General features: G+C 40.9%; 1 protein-coding gene across 4 annotated transcripts in view; it reads right to left on the bottom strand.

Moving 5' to 3' along the window:
* Positions 1–20623, bottom strand: part of Dip2c (disco interacting protein 2 homolog C) — a 373272-nt gene extending 352649 nt beyond the window's left edge. For all 4 annotated transcript variants that reach the window (XM_038334504.1, XM_038334505.1, XM_038334506.1 and 1 more), the window contains exon 1: positions 20462–20623. In XM_038334504.1, coding sequence (XP_038190432.1) covers positions 20462–20546 — 85 coding nt within the window. In that variant the 5' untranslated portion in view covers positions 20547–20623. The remainder of the gene's footprint in view (positions 1–20461) is intronic.
* Positions 20624–22077: the final 1454 nt, after the last annotated feature.

Below are 22077 nucleotides of genomic sequence, written 5' to 3'. Positions count from 1 at the left end.
GGTTATAGTGATATTACCTCGCATGGAAAATAGCTAGTAATTACATGATACTGTAATGAAACAAAATATGAAATGAACTAAATATGTCACAAATGACAATGTTTCAAAAAAAACAACAGTTTGTATTGTTTGGAACCTCTTAGGTTTTCTCTAGGTTTTTCCTGGGTTCTTCTGGGTTTTTTTCAACACAAGTTTTGTAAAATCTACATCTTCACCACAATGTGAAAGCCCCTCCCTCTCCTTTGCATTGTTGGAAAGAAGGGTGATTTTATGCCAAATACTAACAATCCATATTACATACATAATTCTGTGTTTTAGTGGTTTTTTTTCCAAATTTATGCATAGCTTGCCTATTTGAAAAGCAAAAAGAAGGCAAAGGACTCCTATTTCAAAGCCAAAATGCTGATAATATCTATGAGAAAACAATGGTATGGTTCATCCAAGTTCGCAGAGGTAGAAAGTAGCAGAAGCAAGACAAAAATCAGAACTGTCCTGCCTCATTCTTTGACACTCTGTTATGAATATATTATAGACCAGATGAGAAAAATAACCACTAGCTCCTGAAGACTAGTCAGCTACACTAGAATCACCTAAGATTGAATACTGGAGATTTGTGTTGGGGAAGAAGAAACCACGAATTGGAGCTTTGGGTGACTGTAGTAAATGGCCAGGTTTCTGCACTACATGTAAGAAAAAAACTGAGACTGTGTTAATGACATCAGCCTGCCACTGCAGTATTTGCTCATTGTATTGAGCCTTCAATGGCAGTGGTGGCAACAAAGAAAAGATCTGACTGCTAGAATGCAGAAAGGACAGCTGGCCACACACAGAGGAAGAGCCAGCTAATGCCTGAACATGAACTCAAAGACATGTTGGAAGATGCTCAGTTTAGTGTGGCTGAAATCTCAGTTCTGAAAGATCCGCAAGGACAGAGGTAGGTAGCTTCCCAGAAACTACTCTAAAGCAGCCCCCAGCAGGCATGTTGCCCTGGCCAATAAAGTATACTCCCCCATGTCACAGGCCTCGGGAAAAGGCCTCAAACGAATATCAAAACAAAGGACATTCATGAGAAGACAAGCAAAAGGCTTGGCTCCAATTAACTCCCAAACTTGGAATGACCAACCATGGTTTTCGTTTACATTGCCAAAACTTCCAGGATTGTTTCAGAAGCTATTATAAATCACAACTTTTAATACTGGAGTGTAAAACTTCTTGTTTTAAAAACTAAAATATGGAAACATGTCAAATATTATCCCTAAAAGATGACCACTATTAAGAGGTGACAGATTCTCTTTTATACATCTGCAAGCACTTATTTTTAAAGAAGAGGAGTAAAATATACCCAGAGTTCTCCTATAAGAAGCTTCCCAGATTTAGTTATCTCATTATTTAAAAAGTTAACATGTTTGACAAAGCAAGGCATTGTTATGTGTAGCAGGTATCTGGCCAAGTACACACCTATAGCTCCTCCTTGTCCATGCCAAGGCCAAATCATCTGAAACAAATCTGGTCTTGAGGAGACTGATACGACCCCCAATTTCCTACTAATAAAGTAAATTAACAGCAACACCCTCTAAAAGAAACACTATCATTCTTACCTAGAAAAAGTTGAACTTAAAATCCAAGACATAGTGCACTCTAACAAGAAAGCAGCCAGACAAAATATAATATTGTTTCTGGTCTTGATTTAAACACATACACACATACACACACACACACACACACACACACAGAGAGAGAGAGAGAGAGAGAGAGAGAGAGAGAGAGAGAGTCACAGTCTAGACAATTAAAGGCTTAAACATTCCACAGAGCAATAAAAATTATCTAATGTACCAACCATTACACCACAATAGGCTAAGGGGCCAAAGGAGAGGTGAGGGGTGGTAAAGACAGATATTGAACATAGAAAATAAGGTATGAAGGTATCCCTATTCAGAAAGGGCTCCCTTGGAGCCCATTCCTTAGGAAGAACTGTGACTGCCTGATTGCCTCAATTTGTTCTAAGTATAAGACTATTATTTTCTCTAACATTAAACATACCCCTTTCCTTTCACTGTAATTGGTTGGGGGCTATCAAGAGAAAAACTCTTCAGAGTTACCAGTCATTGCTTTTGGGGTAGGCGAAGATGACCACTGTATTTTCTGGTAAATCCAAAGTAAGATCTGGGATCAGAGGACAGAGAAGAAAGAAAGGTCCTTAAAAATAGCTGAGGAATACTAGGCATGGTGGCACACAAGACCAATTTCAGCTATGTCGAGATTGAGACAAGCCTGTGCTACCTGACTTGTCTCAAAAAATCAAACAAACAAATGGGCTGGAGAGATGGCTCAGCAGTAACATTGCATAAAGCATTTGCAGAGGACCAAGTTCAGTTCCCAACACCCATGTCAGATGGCTTATAACCTCCTGTAAATTCAGATCCAGGGGACCCAACACCCTCTTCTGGCCTCTTTGAGCACCTGCACTCACATGAACATACCCATACCCAGATAAACACATACATGTATAATTTTAAATTGTGTTAAATAACTCTGAAAATACACACTCACAAAGAGGATGCACACCCAATGTTCCATTGTGTGTGTGAAGATAACACAAAGACAAAACCTATGCTGAACTCAGAATTTAATACTGAAGAGCCAGATGTGTTGGTACATGCCTGTTATTTCAGTACTCTGGAAGCAGAAGCGGTAAGATCAGAAGTTCAAATGTCATTCTCAGCTACAGAGAAGTTTGATGCTAGCTTGGGTGACAAGCTACTTTGTCTCAAAACAAACAAAAGAATCTAGGACCTAGCTATCTAGCTATATAAAACCTCCTGAGGTGGAAAGTTGATGAAGAACCTTGCTGCCTTCTGACTAATCAGGACTCACTTACTGGCTCAGAAAGATCTAGAAGGCATGACTCTTGGAAGAATTTTAGTTTTAGTTTATATATTGGACTCACTTTTCTTTCTCACAGACACACAGCATATCCAGACAACACACTCTTATGTAAAGCCTAACATCCATAACTCATATGTAACACACAACTCATACAACACAAAAAATACCAGTCTACATGCAATATAACACATGATACAAATATAACTCACATATATTCCACAGAACACAGTCACAGCACAACACAAACTTGTATAATATACATAATGCATGCACATAAAATATACAACCCAACACACATACAAAACATGCACACCTAAAGTACTGAAGCATGGGGTCATCTGAGTTTCCATTAATGATTTACTCCATACAGAGTTCATATCACTTATAAAGAAGGAGGGTCTGCACTGGGGCAGCCAGCTGGACAGGGTATAAAGAGACCAACTAGTAGGTGTTGCTACTGAAGCTCTCAAAGTTCAACTCCATTATTCAAAGAGTTGAATTTTCTGCCTAAAACCAATGTTGAAAGTTACACAACTCTCACACTGCAACCCTGTGCTGGTGGACACTGTACTAGGGAGGTTAGGTGCTAAAGCAGGGATAGGTAGAGGCTGAAGAGAAAACAGGCAAGATAAACATTCATATAAAAACAAAATAATGCCCCAAATCATGTACATATCTTTCGAAAAGAAAAAAAGAACATATGCAGGACCAATGGCATCTTTTAGTAGATCTGTTAGTACCTTGCAACCTTAAACCTTGAACCTCCTCCACTACCTGACTGGGTGAAAACTAGGGGGATGCTGAAAAGAAAGAAAGAGAGAGAGGGGGGGGGGGAGAGAGGGGGGAGAAAGAAAGTGACAGCCTTACAGACTTCAGACACCAGTATCTCTGGTCAGCATCAGCCTAAGTTGGTTTAGACACTCTACAGACCCCAAAATTCCCCAGTGTCTGTACCCCATCCCTGCTAGCTCCTCAGTACCTAACAGCCCCCACCAACACTTAGCATCTGCTCCTCCAATACTACTAGCTCCCTAGTGCCTCCCCTCTCAACTGCCCTACCCAGTGCCCAGCACTTGACCCCTTTAGTACACCCTCCAAGCTCCCAGCACCTGGTTCTCAGCACCCCTAGTGCCTAGTCTCCTAGCATCTTATCCTCTAACTCCCTAGCACCTGGCCAATTGGTCCTCAAGACATCTCTGTTCACTCCTCTAAACTCAATAGCACTCACTCTTTGCCAAGGCAATCCATTAGGCACACTCACTTGTTTTTAGATCTGTCCTGAACTTCCCACATGCTACTTTTCAGCTCCTTCTAGATCGTAAACCAGGCTGTCACCTACCACTCTCATAATGGCTAATATTCAGTTTCACTGTAAAAACTGCTAAAGAAATGGATGCTTAAAGCAAAGAAATATTTCAAGAGCTCTCAAATGGCAGAGGCAATCTCTGAAATGGATTTGGTCACAAATTAGATATAAACACATGTGAGTGCATGTAAAAACACACACACACACACACACTTCCATCCAAGTACACATCAACATGCAAGACTATGTTCAGCTATTGAAAAGACTACTGTGTTTGGTATTTAATAAATAACAAACCACAAATAATATAGCAAATCTGTAGATGGAGACTGCTCGTTTGTTTCCCAACTGCTCAGACCCGATAATCACACAAAAACTATATTACTTACAACACTGTTTAGCCTATTATCTCAGGCTTCTTTTTAACTAACTCTTAATTTTGAGTTAACCCATTTCTATTCATCTATGAATTGGCACAAGGCTGTGGCCTACCAGTAAGGTACCAGCACCTGTGTCTTTCTCCTTCAGCAGCTACATGGCATCTCGTTGACTCTGCCTAGTCTCTCTATATATCTCTTACAGACTGGCTATATTCTGTCCTGCCATAGGCCAAAACAGCTTTATTCATTAACCAGTAAAAGCAACACATATACAGAAGGACATCCCACATCATCTTCCCTTTTCTGTCTAAATAAAAAAGAAGGTTTTAACTTTAACATAATAAAATTACATATAACAAAATAGGTATCAAGCAAGAATTACAGTTACAATATTTCTTTGTGAGTCTAAAGTTTCATATCTAACTTATCTTTTATCATAACTAAGGAAAACTATAACTATCTGTCTTCAACTCCATCAAAGACCCCAGAAGGATATAATATCTTCAGTCACTTCAAAGAACTGTAGACGATGGTATCTAAATAACCTAGGATTCTATTGACAAAGACATGATTGCTCCTGGCAGCATGGATCTATTCCCAAGAGAATGTTGGGCACCAAAGACACTCCACTTGGAGATTATTTTGTTCTTGGCAAAACTGGCCTTTGGGCAAAGAACTGCCATTGCCTTGACCACTGACAAAATGCACAGTATCCAGACTGGACAAGCAGGATGCAAGCAAAAAGACTGCCAAGTCTTCCCAAGACAGGGTAAGATGGTTTTTCAAATTTTTCTGCCTCTGAAAATGATCTGTCAGTTACTTTAGGCCTTTGCCAAAGTTGGTTGCCCCAACGTTGCAAATGAGACTTTGGGTGATTACCCAGGTACCTGGTTGTCTCTGTCATTTCAACCTTTTAGAAGTTGCTTAACTGCACTTCCTGTTTACTCAAGTAATATTATTTCCCTTCTCAGGTCTTTGATGGGGTTGAAGACTAGATAGTCATGGTTACTTTCCTCTCATGACTTAGCCAAGCCATTTTTAATAAAAGACTTTGACTTCTTAGGATAGGATAATTATTGAAACATTTAGCATATGTTTCTTGTTTGATGTTGTTCATGCTGGTTGTAATTCTAATCTTTATGTATGTTTTTGCCTCTTATTTTACCTGGAAAATAACTGGTATTTGTTCTTACTGTATATTGTTTTGTATTAGGCTTAGAGCTCTCTTATTTAGATAAAAAGGGAGATATTGTGGGAACTCCTTCAGCCAATAGCCTTTAAGATGCCAATCCACTCTGGGAGTGGTCTCATGTACTATAAATGTAGACAAGGGTGCACCCATCTCTTGGCTGCTGGATTCAGTTCTAGTTCACAGTGCATGCAAAGGACTGTGGATTGCTACTCTTTCAGTGAGTTTATCCCCAGGTATACTTATCTTAGTTATACTCCATTCTGGGCTATTGTGGAACTCTTTTGTACACCAACACAAATCCACTGATACAAATCCCCAGAGACCATTTTTATCACCAACACAATTACCCTGTAAGCAAATATCTCCTGTAGAAAACTGCTGAAATTTAAATCTAAAACAGAGAAGAGTATAAACTGTAAGCTGAGTTTTCAGAGTATGACAAATGCGATTTGCTTTTTTTTTTTTTTTTTTCAAAAAAATAAAGAGTCATCTAACATGCAAATTGATATCATAGTGTTTAGTTGATCTTCAGAATCAACTGCCTTTATTATGGTCTCTACAGCAATTAATAATTAGAATCACCATGACAATCCACACTTATTTTGGAGTGCAGTACCCCCAGAGACCAAGAAGATCTGTAGGAACTAAGTAACCAGCACTCAGATGCCAGAGGGACAGTGCCTGTAAGGCAACATGTGGGTTTTTCCCTATAGAACTGTGTTTTCACTGTTCTACAGACAACCAGGGTAGAGACAGGCTCGATGAATGTCAGCATAAAGACTTAGGAAAGAAATGGATTGGTCAGAGAATGGTCAGCCAAACTCCACAAAAAAAGATTAATTTTCCAGAAATATTCAACAAACTAGATGATAGGTTTATTTAACAGTACCTCGCTTAAAAGGTCTGCTGCACATATTATCAAAGAATTACAACAACATTCCACTACAAACTGAGAGTCTGTGAGTCAAAAAGATAACAAAAGAGAAAATGAAAGAGAGGAAGAAGTGTAAATATGTGGAAGAAAGAGATGCCCCAAGAATGAAGCCAGTAAAGGCACAACTGAAATTAAGAGACTAAAGAGATGGCTCAGATAGTTAACAGTTTGCCAGAAGGCCTGAATCCACAGCACTCATGTCTAAAGCCAGGCATGGCAGTGCATGCCTGTAATCCCAGTGCTGAGGTGACAGAGACAGAGGATCCCTGGAGCTTGCTGGCCAACCAGCCTAGCCAAATCAGTGAGCTCTAGGTTAGTAAGAGACCCTGTCTCAAAACTTAAGGTAAAGAGCAATCAAGGAAAACACCTGATATCAACCACTGGCCTCAACATACATAAATGTACATATATATGCAGGTACATATACAAACATGCACACATGTATAACAACAATAAATTAAATACATAACTCCAGTTATCTTCCTAGAGAAACCAATAGTTAGCAGTCACATCAACACTTTCATCTGACCCCAGCAGATATTCTAGAACCCCTCTACAGTATGAAGACAAGATGAAAAGTAAAATTAATTCACAATGTAGTATAATGATTCAGTCATCTGTAATAAACTTAATATAATCAACTAAAAGCCAAATTGCATCTTTAAGACTGGGTTATTATGTAGATAAGGGAAGCTTTAGATTTTAAACACTTAAACATTATCTTGTTTTGTTGGATTCTGATAACCACCATCTAAAACAAAAGTGAATGGCTTTATAGCTTAGAGAACAGGCGGATTCTTAAATATGCAAAAATTATTTGAAGACACAATATTTTATGTTTTATATTTAAACTTGCCATGTTCTTTCCAATATCTAGGAAACATGCATTTACACTACTCCCTACAAGAAAACTCTGATGTATACAAGTATTAAAAAATGATCTTGTTTTGGCATTTATTTATTTAACATAGCCGGGACAATCTTAAAGGGTTCCTGATAGTAGCATATTCAGCTCTATTAATGTTGAGATGGACATGTTTCTGGATGAGAAAAGGGGGAAATGCCTTTATTTAACATCTACCCTCAGTCTGTAGGTAATCTTAGCTACGTTAAACATGATCCTTTCTGTTAATGTTTTTTCAGATTAAGAATTTTTATTTATGTATATGGGAGATGGCTCAGTGGTTGAGTTCAATCCCTCAGACCCAAGTAAAAAAACCACATGGGAAGGCATGCATCTATAATCCCAGCATTCTTACAGCAAAATGAGAACTGATAACAAGAAACTCACTAGCAGCTCATGGACTAGCTAACTTGGAAAATGCTAAGCAGAAACAATAAACACACTCTGCCTCAACAGTTTTGAAGGAGTTCTGCAAGTTAGCTCAGCAGGTAAAGGCACTTACCTGATGACTTGAGTAATCCACAGAACCTACATGATGGAAAAGGAGAACTGACTCCCACAAGTTGTTCTCTAACCTCCACACGCAAGCCATACATAGCACATGTGCATACACACATACCAAAATTAATAAATAAACAAGATGTAATCTTAAAAAAAACAAGGTGGATAGAATGAATTAACTCTCAAAAGTTGTTCCATAACTGCTACACACATCATGTTATTAACTCCTGCACACACATCATAAGCACATGCAAAATTAACTAATCAAAAAGAAAGTTTTAAATAATTTTCATTTAAGGAAAACAAAGATATATGTTATATGTAAATATAATAATCTAACAAGATTCTCTAATCATTTGGTTATTTTCACAATTATACATAATCTCTAAATAGCTTCCTCTCAAGAACTAAAAATAAAAACAGCAAAACTAAAAAGCAATAATCCTGACAATTTTATTCAGCAAATTATAGCTTTGGAAGTACAGTACCTTTATGAGACTGCATTTTCCTAAAATATCCTTCATAGATACAAGAGATAGCTGGTAATTAAATTAATTATTCTACCGATATAGAAAAGTAAACCATTTAGGGTATAGGAAAGTAAATATATAAAAACCAAAAACTACCACATATACAATGAAATTTATCTTTTAAAACAGTGGTTACCTTGGGCTGGGATGTAACTCAATGGTAAAGTGTTTGCCTAGAATGCTCATAGTTCTGGTTTCATTCCCAGGGTAGCAACAAAATAAAAGGTAATTCTCTTTCCTCCTTTAGATGTGCTTGACCTACTTCAAACAGGGAAAAGGTAAAGCTGAATCCAAACATGAGGTAACAGGAACACTTAAGCAATGGCTGAGGCCAAACTCCCCAGAGTCTAATCTGAAGCTCAGTCACATGACTTTAAACTAACATCAGCTCTCGGAACACATTTTCCTCTTCATAAAATAGGCATAACATTTGGATTTTAAGTGTAAAAAAAAGTAAAATAGTATATGCAAGACAGTTAATTTGGTGTTCTGCATATAGTAAACAATCAGTAAATGATGACAAAGATAGAACTATGCCACATGGACAGAGATAAGAACTCATACTAGGAATTAATAACATTTGATTTAGAAGTTACAGCTACCAGGCAAAATAGCAAGAAGCATCTACCTGTAGTCCCAGCTACTCTACTCAGGAGCCTGATGCAAGAAGATTTCTTTTGCCCAGAAATTACTAAAAACAAAAACAAAACAATCTACCGAAATTTCAATTATACACCATCAACTCCTACTTGTACTGTAGTTCAAGGTAGGAAGCTGTGCTCCCATGTCTGTTAACTATGGTCCAAACCCTGCAAGTACTGAAGATCACTATTAAACTGAATAGGCACTTACCATGAAATCAAAGCACTCAATATGAAAGAGCTAAACATTGATTGCATCATAAGTGATTGGTAGCTGCTTTAATATGACATAATCATTCTGGCTGAGATAAAGGAAGCTTCAGTGGAGGTCATTCTTTTCCTGTAGGGAAGAGGTGATTCTTGGAACCTCATTTAAAATTTTTCCCCAACAACATAGCCAAGAATGAGAAGCATTTTCTTAACAAAAAGAAAGGAAGGAAGGAAAGAAGGAAGGAAGGAAGGACGGACGGACGGATGGACGGAAGGAAGGAAGGAAGAAAGGAAGAAAGAAAAACAAAATCTAATGAACCTCTGTCACATCCAGCCTTCTGATTCTTAAACTACACTATAGAGAAGAGTTAATCCCAAGGAATTACATTTTTCTATATCTTCTATGAAAAACATGCAAAATTTTCAAGCATAGAGAAAATGTAAAGAACTACACATCACATCAGACACACTTTATCCATCCTTAAGATCACAAACATTGTGTACAGCTTTATATATTGAGACAGGATCCTATGTATCTCACGCTGATCTTGAGCTTCTGATCATCCTGCCTCCACTTTCCAAGTGCTGGGATTACAGGCACATACCACTATATCTGGTTTATGGTGCTAGGAATCTAACTCGTAGCTTCATGCATGCTAGGCAAGAACTCTACCAACCGAGCTACATCCCTAGTCATGAATTAGATTTTAAATAAGGTTCTAGAGGCTGAGAGCTACCAAAAACACACAGCGTATGCCTCTACCCATCACAGCCAAGTAGAATGAAAAACTGAGTTCTCCTCATGGACTTGTTACTTGATTGGAATATATTGCCAGGGCTTGGCCCTCCATCAATTACCCAGGATGACCATTAAGCTTCCCTAGGCCAAGTGACAGGCAAAAGCTAGATACCCAACTTTGACAATAATTGTAGGTAAGCTGCTTTGAACTTTCATAGTGTACACTTTCACTGAAAAGCTTTCAGGAAACAACAGATTCTAGCATGTGTTCCAACCATTTGAAGTTCTCTATCTCATTCTCTATACTGAGACCTTGCCTCAATAAATATAATGAAGAGCAAGACAGCTGATGTCAACCTCTGTCCTATATAGATACACACACACACACACACACACACACACACACACACACACACGGGCCAGGGGGCATATCCAGGACCAGAACTAAAGAGGATTACTGGAAGAGAAATAGAAAAGGAGACACAAAAAGGGAAGTTGAAGACATTCAAACTATTACCGGAAGAGTACAGGAACTCACTAGCCTCTTTCTCTTCTTAATAATAAGAGGTTTAAGAAAATCTAAAATACTAGCAAGCCCTTTGATTATATAAAATCAAAAATCAAAATAAAAATATCATTGTTTACAATGAGCCAAAGAAAAGCAGATTCTGCTTTTTTTCTCATTAATTGAAGGTAACTATGTGGGAAAAATTATAATCAGCAATAGCAAAATAACCCAAAGCACTGTTTCTGATTGGGCCCATATCAATGTTGTGATTCATGGGTGGGAGCCCAGACATTTGCAAATAAGACTATGGTCATCTGAGTTAATAAACAAAAAAGTGAAAAACAAGTCTTTTTTTTTTCTAGAAATTCCCTATATAACACAGCACTGAAATTGTAATCACTGGTATAAAAAGTAACTAGTAATGAAATTTCAACCCTGCAGCGCTGATACCACTATGTGTATTTCAAAGGCTTGCCTTCAATGAAATTGCCCCCTTGCTTACATAAGTCCTTAAAGATTACTATGTATTACTAAATCTCAACAGCTTTGAACCAACCATTACGTCCTCTAAGGAAAATAAGACTGGAACATGTTTTCAGAGACTGATAACATTCACTTAAGAATCCAGAATAAAGTACCTTGAAATGGCAATTCCACCTCATTACTTTGTTTCTTTTTAAATAGGTAGTTATACATAATTGAAACCATGATTTCTGGAACACCATTAAATTCACTGGGAGGGGGGTAGACTTCAAAGTCTATCTCAGGGTTTTTATTTTAAAAGAAAAAGCTTATGAGAGAGTGGGTAAGAAAAATAAGTATGCAGAAAAAAATCTAAACAGTGCTCAAAGCCCAAAGACTGCAAAATATAGATCTCCATGACCAAGCACAGGTATTCAGCACATGAAGACCGAGCTACACCATTACAACAAGATCCTGCCTGTACCACGGCAGATCAACATTAGAAGAGAATAAGGCTCCAGGCTGCAATCTTGGGAGCTAACTGGCCTCAACCAAGTGACTGAAGGCTTCACATGTCACCTACCCATGTGGTTTCCAGGTAACTAGACTGCCCATGCATCTCCAGTACCCAGTATCCAGTTCAATCCTGAAAACTCTGACGGTCCTAGCACAAACCCCTCCACATAAGAAATCAAACTTTAATCCCAGCACTCAGGAGGCAGAGGTGAGTAGATTTCTGAGTTCAAGGTCAACCTGTTCTACAGAGTTACAGGACAGCCAGGGCTACAGAGAGAAACCCTGTCTTGAAAAGCCTCCCCCCAGAAAAAACAAAAAAAAAAAACAAAAAAAAAAAAAAACAATCCAAAGAAATCAAAAGCTCACCAAAAGTTAAATGGATCTTGGTGCTTTAAATCTCCACAACCCAATCTTTTCATACAAATGGCTCTTAGGTGAACCAAGACTTCTGTAGCATTTGGCCAACTAAAAGATTCTTGTTCCTCTTCTCTGAGAATATCAGTTTTACAACCACTCTTAGATGTATTTGACATCTTGACATTATTATGGTTATAATTATTACCACTATTGTTATTGTTACTACTCTGAAATGTTCCCCAAGCTGGTCCCAAACTCTCAGTCTCCTGAGTAGCTGGAACTACAGGTATGCAACATCAGGTCTTTGATATTTTTTAATGCAAGACTTAATATAAGTTACACTTTGTTAGTATATCTGTAATTTCAATACTGAGTCTCTCAATAAGATTTAGTAACCCCATTACTTTTCCATTTTCATTCCTTTAAAAGATTGAGGAAAGCCTTCTACTTTCCTCTCTATAGGGAAGCAGAGTTTAGTTTGGCAAGAAAGTAAACTGTGTAAAAGAAGTATACAAAATAAATGTTCCCATTTTTCCTTGGAGTGACAGTCAACAAATGTGGTTCCATCACAAGGCAAGGATAAGCCAGGAACAGATCCACCATGACCTGAGAGTGAAGACAGGCTGAATGGAATGAATGATTTAAATAGACTAACTGAGGAAAGGCTGGGCTGGCTGTATCTCCCATGTCTCCACAGTTCTGTTTTACAAACTGCACACCAAGTGGGATGGCTACTCTTTATACAAAAATAAGTATCCAGATGAGAAGTCAATCCATATGAACCCAAACCATATGAAGGTTCAACCTGAGGCTGGTATGACTAAAGCAGCTCTGAATATTCAACTGTCTCTGAGCCACCCCATCAATACATGAGTGTTTAGCAGAACCTGAAGACACTGTCCTAGAGGATAAAGGTTCTGTTTCCTTCATATTCATCCCACAATATGCTCAGAACACCAAAAAGAACAGGACCTACTGATGACTTTCAGCTCTGATTCTGTTTCACTAGCCAACCCAAAGGGAATCACAAGGCTCCCAAAAGCAACTAGCTACATGTTCATTATGGTTTGACATTTTTTTCAGGAAAGAGGCTAGGTTGCCACGATCCTCCCAAACTGACAATCATAAAACTAGATACAACTCCTTCCTTTGGGATTAGATTTAAGCCACCATGTGGTTGCTGGGAATTGAACTCAGGACCTTTGGAAGAGCAGGCAATGCTCTTAACCTCTGAGCCATCTCTCCAGCCCTGGGATTAGATTTAAATCTTGTGAAATGATCAATCAAATACCTACATTTACATTATAGAAAAAAGAAAGCGGCAAAAAGCTAAGACTCAACCAAACACCAATAAGGAAGAATCAGCTAAACTAAAATATCAGCCCAGTGACTAAAAATCAAACAACAAAGTAGTATAAGGTTGAAACTTGAACAATTGTACATCTACTCCAATGAGGAAAAGTGTTAAGTTTACACAGAAAAGTTTCTGTTTTACAATTTTAGTGTTCTATTAGGTCTCAAATAAGTAAGTCCACAAATATGTAACAGACTAACCAGAGAATTCAGTCTTTTAAAAAACAAAGATCCATGGAAAGCATATGTAAGGAATCTCCCTCTCTGGTACTCTTAGAATTGATTTAGGCCAGGCTCATAGTCTCCAGTCTTTTCAGAAGAAAAGATTTTCACAGGAACCATTTCCCAAGCTAATAATCAAGAAATGATTTAAAGTCTTCAACCCTGAAGAAAAAAAAAAGTCTACTCAGTCCACATTAATCATAGAATCCCTACATGCTTAGCAAAATAGCTTCCCTCCATCCTTCTCGTCCTTCTTTCCTTTCTTCTGATTTTATATCTATTATCCAAAGCACTTCCATAAAGAACTATCTCAATTCATAGTTCACACCACACAGAGAGCTCATGTTAATACCCAAGATATCCAACAAAAATGAAACAAAACTGTGACCCTCACATACACACACACATCAAAAAAGACTAATAATTTCAACTCAGTTTTACAACTCATATCACAGCATTTCCCTACTTCCTTTCCCGACTAGATGCTGAAGAAAAGAAAAGGATACACAGGATATGTATGCTAAGATGACTTTAGTCATTCCTCTGGCATGCTGACTTCTAGCTCTGCCACCACCACTACCCCCCACCAGCTGGGATTCCCAATTAGAGTCTCCTCTTTAAGAAAGCTATTTATCATCATCAAGAACAAATGGATGCAATTACTTCTTGAGATGTGACAAGATTTTGACCCACAGCAAAAAATAACAGAGCACTGACAACAGGGAGTAACCTTTGCATAACACAAACACAAAAAAAAATCACAAAAGAAGGAAAATTAAAGTCAGATATCTTAAAAGTAGAACACATAAAGGGAAAAGGGAAGGGGGAGGGGGAATGAAACAAAAGATATCATCTACCTTACAAAAAAAAGGAGGACGAAGAGGAGGAGGAGGAAGAAGAAGAAAAAAAGGAAGGAAGAAAGAAAGGAAGGAAGGAAATGTCCTCCTTCCAAGAAAAAATATTAATGTGCAAAAGTAAGTCAGTAACTGCAACCGTGCAACCAGGAATTTGCTTTTCAAGGTGCTTTTTTCCCCAAAAAGAACTAGAAATGATCTTATAATATAACTAGGATTTGAACAGGTGAGTCAGTTGATATGTGTGACATCAAAACTAAGATTATTCAATACATTCTTTGCCATTCAGAAGAATACTACAACTCATCCCATAAATCACTGCTTTATTTAAAAAAAAAAAAAAAACAGTTCTAAATAAAGAGACAACCCATTTGGAAGAGGCTGGGAGGAGGAAGGCAAAAAGTGACTCATAACATCCAACAGCATCTAAGGCTCCAAACCATAAGAGGAATATAAAACTAGCAGGACCCACTTGAAGCAAAATAGACACACTGTTAAGCCTTCACCTCATAAAGTCAGATCTAAGGAGTATGACCATGGCACTGCAAATATCTTACTAGAAGCAATCTTACAGGGGTGTGTGTGTGTGTGTGTGTGTGTGTGTGTGTGTGTGTACATGTGTATGTGTTAACCTCCCTAGCTAAATCTGACATCTAGAATTATTCATTAAGAACATTCAAACCCAACTGTGAAGAACTGTTAAAAGTCAAGCCCACCCACTTAAAACCCTACACTAAAAAACAATGCTATCACCAACATCTTTGTTTTTTATTCAAGTATACAATGTAGTAGGTTTTACGACATGTTCGCCCATTATGCCATGCTTACTATGCCCCTTCTATCCCCTCACTGGTATCACTTCTCTCCCTACAAGCAGTCCTCCCTTCTACTTTTACGGATCATATTCATGTGTGTACAGGTGGACAAGCAAAGAGACAGAATGATTCTGGAAGAAAACATGCTTCTACACACTTGTTTTCCAACAGAAACTTTTGTTTTATTTTGCTTTGCTTCTTTCCAATGAAAAGGTTCACAAAGTTTGAACAGCATTAGAGATGCCAGAAGTCTCTTCCTTGCAGACTCACAAAAGTGGTCATAGCAAGCACAGAAGCTGTACAGAAATGTCTTCCTTGTTCTGTAGCAACAGGACACACAAGCAAGGCTCAGGAACTAGGGAGAAGGGTAGGGGACAGAATTTGGACCTAGAATAAAATGTGTGTCATGTTATTCCAATAGGAAAATGCCACTCCCAAACCTTTAGATAGCAACTGCTTTCAGAGCCCACTCTTCGGTGACAGCAGTGAACAAGTTGCATGGGGCCTACTTGAGTAGATTAAAAACAAAATAGTATTGATTCCTTGACCAATACAGAAAGACCTGACATTCAAGCAGGCTTTTCACCAATTTCCTAGAGCACTTTCATGTACTGAAGAAATGCTTGAATAGGACTCTATTTTGGAGCATAAGTAATAGTTGAAGTAATCTGGTGTGTTAATAAAGCAGAGCATAACAACTTATGCTGGAGAGGTTATGGGAAAAGGGAACACTCCTGCATTGCTGGTGGGAATGCAAGCTGGTATGGCCCCTTTGAATGTCAGTGTGGCGATTTCTCAGAAAATTAGGAAACAAACTTCCTCAAGACCCAGTAATACCACTTTTGGGTATCTATCCAAAGGATGCTCAATCGTGCCACAAGGACATGTGCTCAGCTATGTTCATAGCAGCATTGTTTGTCATAGCCAAAACCTGGAAACAACCTAAATGTCCCTCAACCAAAGAATGGATAAGGAAAATGTGGTACATTTACACAGTGAAATACTACAGAGCAGAAAAAAAAAATAATGACATCTTGAATTTTGCAAGAAAATGGATAGAGCTGGAAAACATCATTTTGAGTGAGATAACCCAGACCCAGAAGGACAATTATCACATGTACTCACTCATAAGTGGTCTTTAAACATAAAGCAAAGAAAACCAGCCCACAAATCACAATCCCAGAGAACCTAGACAACAATGAGAACCCTAAGAGAGACATACATGGATCTAATCTGCATGGGAAGTATAAAAAGACAAGATCTCCTGAGTAAATTGGGAGCATGGGGACCTTGGGAGAGGGTTGAAGGGAAGGGGAGAGGCAGGGAGGGAAGCAGAGAAAAAAAGTAGAGCTCAATACAAATCAATAAAATTTAAAAAAAAAAATTTTAAGGTCTAGAAAAAAAAGCAGAGCATAAACTAAACAACTCCCATTAGAGAAAGTTACAAAGATATTAGGGATGTGACATGCTAACAATTTAAAAGCAACAAAGTTTAAGCAATATATATATATATATATATATGCCTTCCCTTCTATAAAAGCTAGATAACTTTACAGGCTATATCTTAAGGCAGTTTTCTTGAAGAAGTTAACTCTAAACTCTAATCTGGCATAATAGTGCATACCTACAATCCTAGCTACTAGGGAGGGACACTGAGGCAGGAGAATGGATAAAAACCATGTAAGATCAACTAGTCAGAGCAACACAATGAGATGCCATCTTATTATAAAACAAACAAACAAAACATGGGGACATGGGTCAGTTGGTAGGGCACTTACTTAACAAGTTTGAAGCCACAGGTTCCATCTCCAACACCATATAAACTGAGCATGGTGGTACATGCATGTAATCTCAGCACTGGGGAGGAAGAAACAGGAAGAGCAGAAATTCCAAGTCTTCCTTGGTTACACAGGGAATTGAAGTCCAGCCTGGACTACATGAGACACTGTATCAAAATAAGCTAAAATGAAAGAGTAGGAAGGCCCTTCTTTTATAGCTCTTCTAAGTCCAATGAAGTACAGGTATAGTCCAGGAAACAAGTGACCAATTAACAAAGAAACCTACTAACATATCACTCAACAACTAAATTGGGTAATTTTTTTACACTTGATCTTAGCCAAAAGGCTGTCAAGAAATGATTTCTTTTTCCTGTTTCCTCCTCTAATTTGCTTGGTGGTACTGTATAAACTTTTCTCTTTATGTCAAATAATGTTTAATCACATATTAATAAAATTATGTCTTGGTCCTTTAAAGCCAAAAAGGAAAAAAAAATGTGTGATTACCAAAAGGCAAGAAGAGAGGGATTTGGTTTTTGGGTTTTGGTTTGTTATTTTTGTAAGGAAGAAAAATAATCTAAGAATTATGAGTATGAAAAAGGCCCCACCAAGATTACTACAAGTGCTAGCTCTGACATGACTTCTCCCCCAGCTCATATTCAAAGTCAGGTGTCTCCATAGGATCCAGGATCCCTAGCCCCACACCAGTGAATGTCTCCACAAATGTAGATCCAAGACTATCTGAATCAATACGAGAGGCTGCACACTACACCTCCTACAAAAACTTAGCTGCTTTCGGAGAAGGAAGCACTGGGCAATGCCAGGCCAGGAAAAGGGAAGACACAACAAAGCAGGAAGGTTTTAAAAAAAAAATGCAACCAAAACATCAATGCATAACTCCTTATCAAACAAATAATAACCCAATCAAATAAAAACAGCATACACACACACACACACACACACACACACACACATATCAGCACCCAGTAGATGGTACAGACCCCAAATGGCAATACTAGAAAACAAGTTGATTCATCTCTTCCAGGTGAACACTCCTTTTGGTTACAAGACATGAAATTTCAAACAACTTTTTGTAAATCACAACTCCAAAGCCACACTTCACAATAAAGTCAAAGATGAAACAGCTAATAGATGGTGTGAGTGGTGTGAGCAGGAAATGGCAGAGGCTGAACAAAGTGACACAGGCTTTGATTTTTTAAAATTCTTAAGTTTTGGTCAGGTCTTAACATAGCTTATATAGAAAATGAAAATATACATACACACTCCTCTGCACACACCTATTCACCAAGAAACTCATTAAATCCTTTAAGTTCTATCCAGACACAAGGTGCTCACCGGGAGTTAGGCTAATTACATTTCATCTAAAGTGGTTTTCCATACTTCTCTGAACAACCAGAAGTTAACATTCACTCTTCCAGGGTGAATGACGATAACAGGTGACTGCTGTCACCAAAAACAAAACAAAACAAACAGATACTCTCAACAATGGAAGGGCAGGATATGTGTTCCCGGGAAAAGTAAATATGAATCGACTTCCTGGTAGGCAGGGAGAGAGGGATCCTGCAGAAAGGGCTCAATGCTGGTGAGCTGAGATGGCTTCTCACTTTTCAAGTATGGGTACAGACCCATCACATTAATACAATGCAGGCATAGCAGAAGTGCTTGCTTCGGAGTCAGAACGTGATGGGAGGGGATGCTGTCAATACAACAGGTGCAGAAGATAAACTAGAGCTGGTAAAATGAGGAAGAGAGTCTAGCTGAACGTTGACAAAACTCAAGAATGTTTCTTCATAGCTACTTTATAGGGTTTAAACTGTCTGTACAGAATGCACACTTCATCTGCCCGTTCCAATCTAAAGACTGTTCCCTGTTGAACCCAGCCCTGGATTTTCTGCCTGTGGACCCTCTCGGGAAAGAGTGATGGTCTCATCATCCCTAGCTGGTCAGAACAGAGACAAGGGAGCATAGAGGCTGAGACACATTATCTTTTTCCTTCCATTGGAGTTTCCCACGACCGGCCCCCAAAACACCTTACAGAATCCCAAATTTGAAATAGAAGAAAATGTTCAGTCTATGAGGCTTTGATAACACAAGCAACACCGCAGCCACCACGTTTATTTCCTTCTCCACCCTGAAAGTGTTAAAAGGGAAAACACAAAGTCAACACCAGCTCCTCCCCGATGATGAAAGTTGGCTCGGATGAATTTACGTTCTGGCTGCTGGGCCTCACAAACCGTTACAAGAAAGAAAAAAAAAAGTTCACCATGCTAAACTACTCCAAGTACTAATTCAAGAGGAGACAGCCTATCCCCACACCATTATATCGTAGCCTTCTCTGAATGAGTGGGATGACTGCTAAATATTTATTATTAAACACATTTTGGAACTTTAGTGGGGGGGGACCCACAAAACCCGAGCTGAAACGTATGACCATTAAGCACATGATGTCCACCATGAAGAGCAAAGACGAAACCGTATAAAACACACCATGAAATCACGCAACAGGGCAGTCGCAAATTCTCAGTACCTCTTTCCAACGCGGCGGGAATGAGGCACCCAACCTGGCCTGAGGGGGGAGGTTTTACGGCTCTAACTCAACCTGCACATCACACAACACGCCCGAACAATAGTACTACTATCTTCCTCCCGCTGACAGGACCGTGTGCCTGCAGCCTCGGAGGGAGCCAATCCCGAAGTCCACTGACAAGTTTCGCATTAAAATCAGGCCATTCGGAGGCCGTCCCCAAGCATGGAGCGTGGTGGCAGCGCGCTGCTGCTGCTGCTGCTCCTGCTGCTGCTGCTGCTCCTGCTGCTGCTGCTGCTGCTGGTGGTGGTGGTGGTGGTGCAGCTGCATCAAGGACGCGGCGCCTCTCCCGCCTCTCCATTAGGGCAGAGCGCACATCCCCACCAAGGCCATTCCCCAGCGGCCCCAAAGGTTGCTCTAAGCCGGCTTCCTAGCCCGGCGCCCCGGGCCCAGCCGCAGCGCGCAGGGGGCAACGCCGCTGCACCGCGCCAGCTGAGCCTGGAGGGCGGGGGCCGCGGCAAGCACACGCGCGCGCACACACACACTCAGACCTACACACACACACACACACACACACACACTCACACATACACACACACACACACAAACGCTCACACGCGAGCAAGAACGCGCACACACAAGCACACGCACACCCATGCACCCGCTCCGGGGCCACCTCTCGGGGCCAGGGCCCCGCCGCCCCCCAGTCCCCGCGCGCGCGTCCTCCCCGGGGTGACAGCGCGGCCCGACCCGCGGGGCCCCGAGCGCGCGGCAGAGAAGAGGTGTCCGGACCCGGCCGGGGCGCGGGGCTGAGGGGGGGGCTGCTGTTACCTTCCGACAGCTCCAGCTCCAGCTCGGCCAGCCGGGCCCTCACCTCCAGCGGGAGAGCCATGCCTTCCAGGCTGCGGTCCGCCATGCTCGCCGCAGACGCCCCCGCCCTGCCGGCCTCCTCTTTGTTCGCCGGCGGAGGGTTCCTCAGCGGCCGCCGCTCGAACCTGGAGGAACCGCACCGAGGAGGCGGCGGCGGGCGGGCGGGCGCGGGAGGCCGGGCGGCGGCGGCGGCGGGCAGGCGCGCGGGGATTTTCTCCTCAGCCTCCTCAGCTTCGTCAGTCTCCTCAGCGCCTCCTCAGTCTCCTCAGCGCCTCGTCAGCCTCCTCAGCGTCTCCTCAGCGACTCCTCAGTGCCTCGTCAGTCTCCTCAGCGCCTCCTCAGCCTCCTCAGCGCGGCCCCGACCCTGGCGGCGGCCTCGCGCCCGGCTCTTTCCGCGCGCCTCCCCCAGCCGCGGGCTCCGGCCCCGTACGGCCGGCTCCGGATCACGGGCCCGCCCGCGGTCACGGCCACAGGGTTCTCTCGCTGCTCCGCGGCCGCCCTGCCCCGGCGGGAGCGAGCGCCGCTGCGCGCGCACCGGGCAACAGGGGGACGCGCGCGGAGAGGCGGGAGCGCGCGGACGTGCCACGGCGGCGCGCGCTCGGGGGGCGGGGCCTCCAGCGGCTACTTCGAGAGCGCGCTGGTGGGACAGTATTTTGTTTGGCCTGGGGGCCTTCTCAAACCCAAGGCTTAGAAGAGTCAAGGGAGGGAGAAAGAGGGGGGGAAAGAAAGCGTTCTGAAGTACAGCTTAGTCTACTTGTTAAAACTTCAAATGTTCTGGATCCTTGAGGACTGATTTTTTTTTTTTAATGAATACTTTTAAAAGGGAAAAATGATAAAAAAGGCGGCGTGAGGCGTACATTGAGTACTAGTTAGAAGTTTAAAAGCATGGATCTAGAACAGACTAGCATATGACCTTGAATCATCCCAATGCTTTTGTCCAGGAGTCATTTTTCCCCATCTGTGGAAAGGACGTAAAGGAAATGGTTGGGTCTGTCAAACACTGTCCAGCCCTTCCTGAGACTGAGGAGTCCTGTCATCATGAGTCCTTTGCAAGTGTCTTCTCCCCCACACCCTACAATACTGTCTCCTTTTTTTCTCCTACCTCTTGTTTGTTCTTTTCCCTTTGGTCATCACCTCTGGTGTGTCAATGTCTCTTCTGCATGGTTGATACCCAGCATAGGTTTCCTCCTGTGGAGCACACCTGAAATCCATTCAGAAGGCAATTGTGGAAGCGTGTGCTCTTGATCTTCACACAAAGCATTCATATCACGTGGATTATTATTGTAGGGTTCATAGTTGGGTAAGACTGTTAATGACTCCCCCCACCATCAACAGCCTGCATAGCACCTTCCAGTACTATGCATGATAGCCAGCAAAGAAGAAACTTCCTGATCAGCACTGACTAGATTCTCAATGTGACCAAGGTGTGTGTTGTCTTCATTCAGCCTTAGGGCCTTAGCCATCATCCACCTGCTTAATGACATCAGTAATTACCAGCATTTTCCTAATTATCTAGGCTACCATCACCCTGGCTTCTCTATCCTCCTTGATCTCCACACATCACATCTTTTGCTTCT

The sequence above is a fragment of the Arvicola amphibius genome, chromosome 6, assembly GCF_903992535.2.
Source record: "Arvicola amphibius chromosome 6, mArvAmp1.2, whole genome shotgun sequence".
Classification (NCBI taxonomy): domain Eukaryota; kingdom Metazoa; phylum Chordata; class Mammalia; order Rodentia; family Cricetidae; genus Arvicola; species Arvicola amphibius.
Note: the sequence above shows the minus strand (reverse complement) of the source record. Positions and strands in the feature narration are given on the sequence as shown.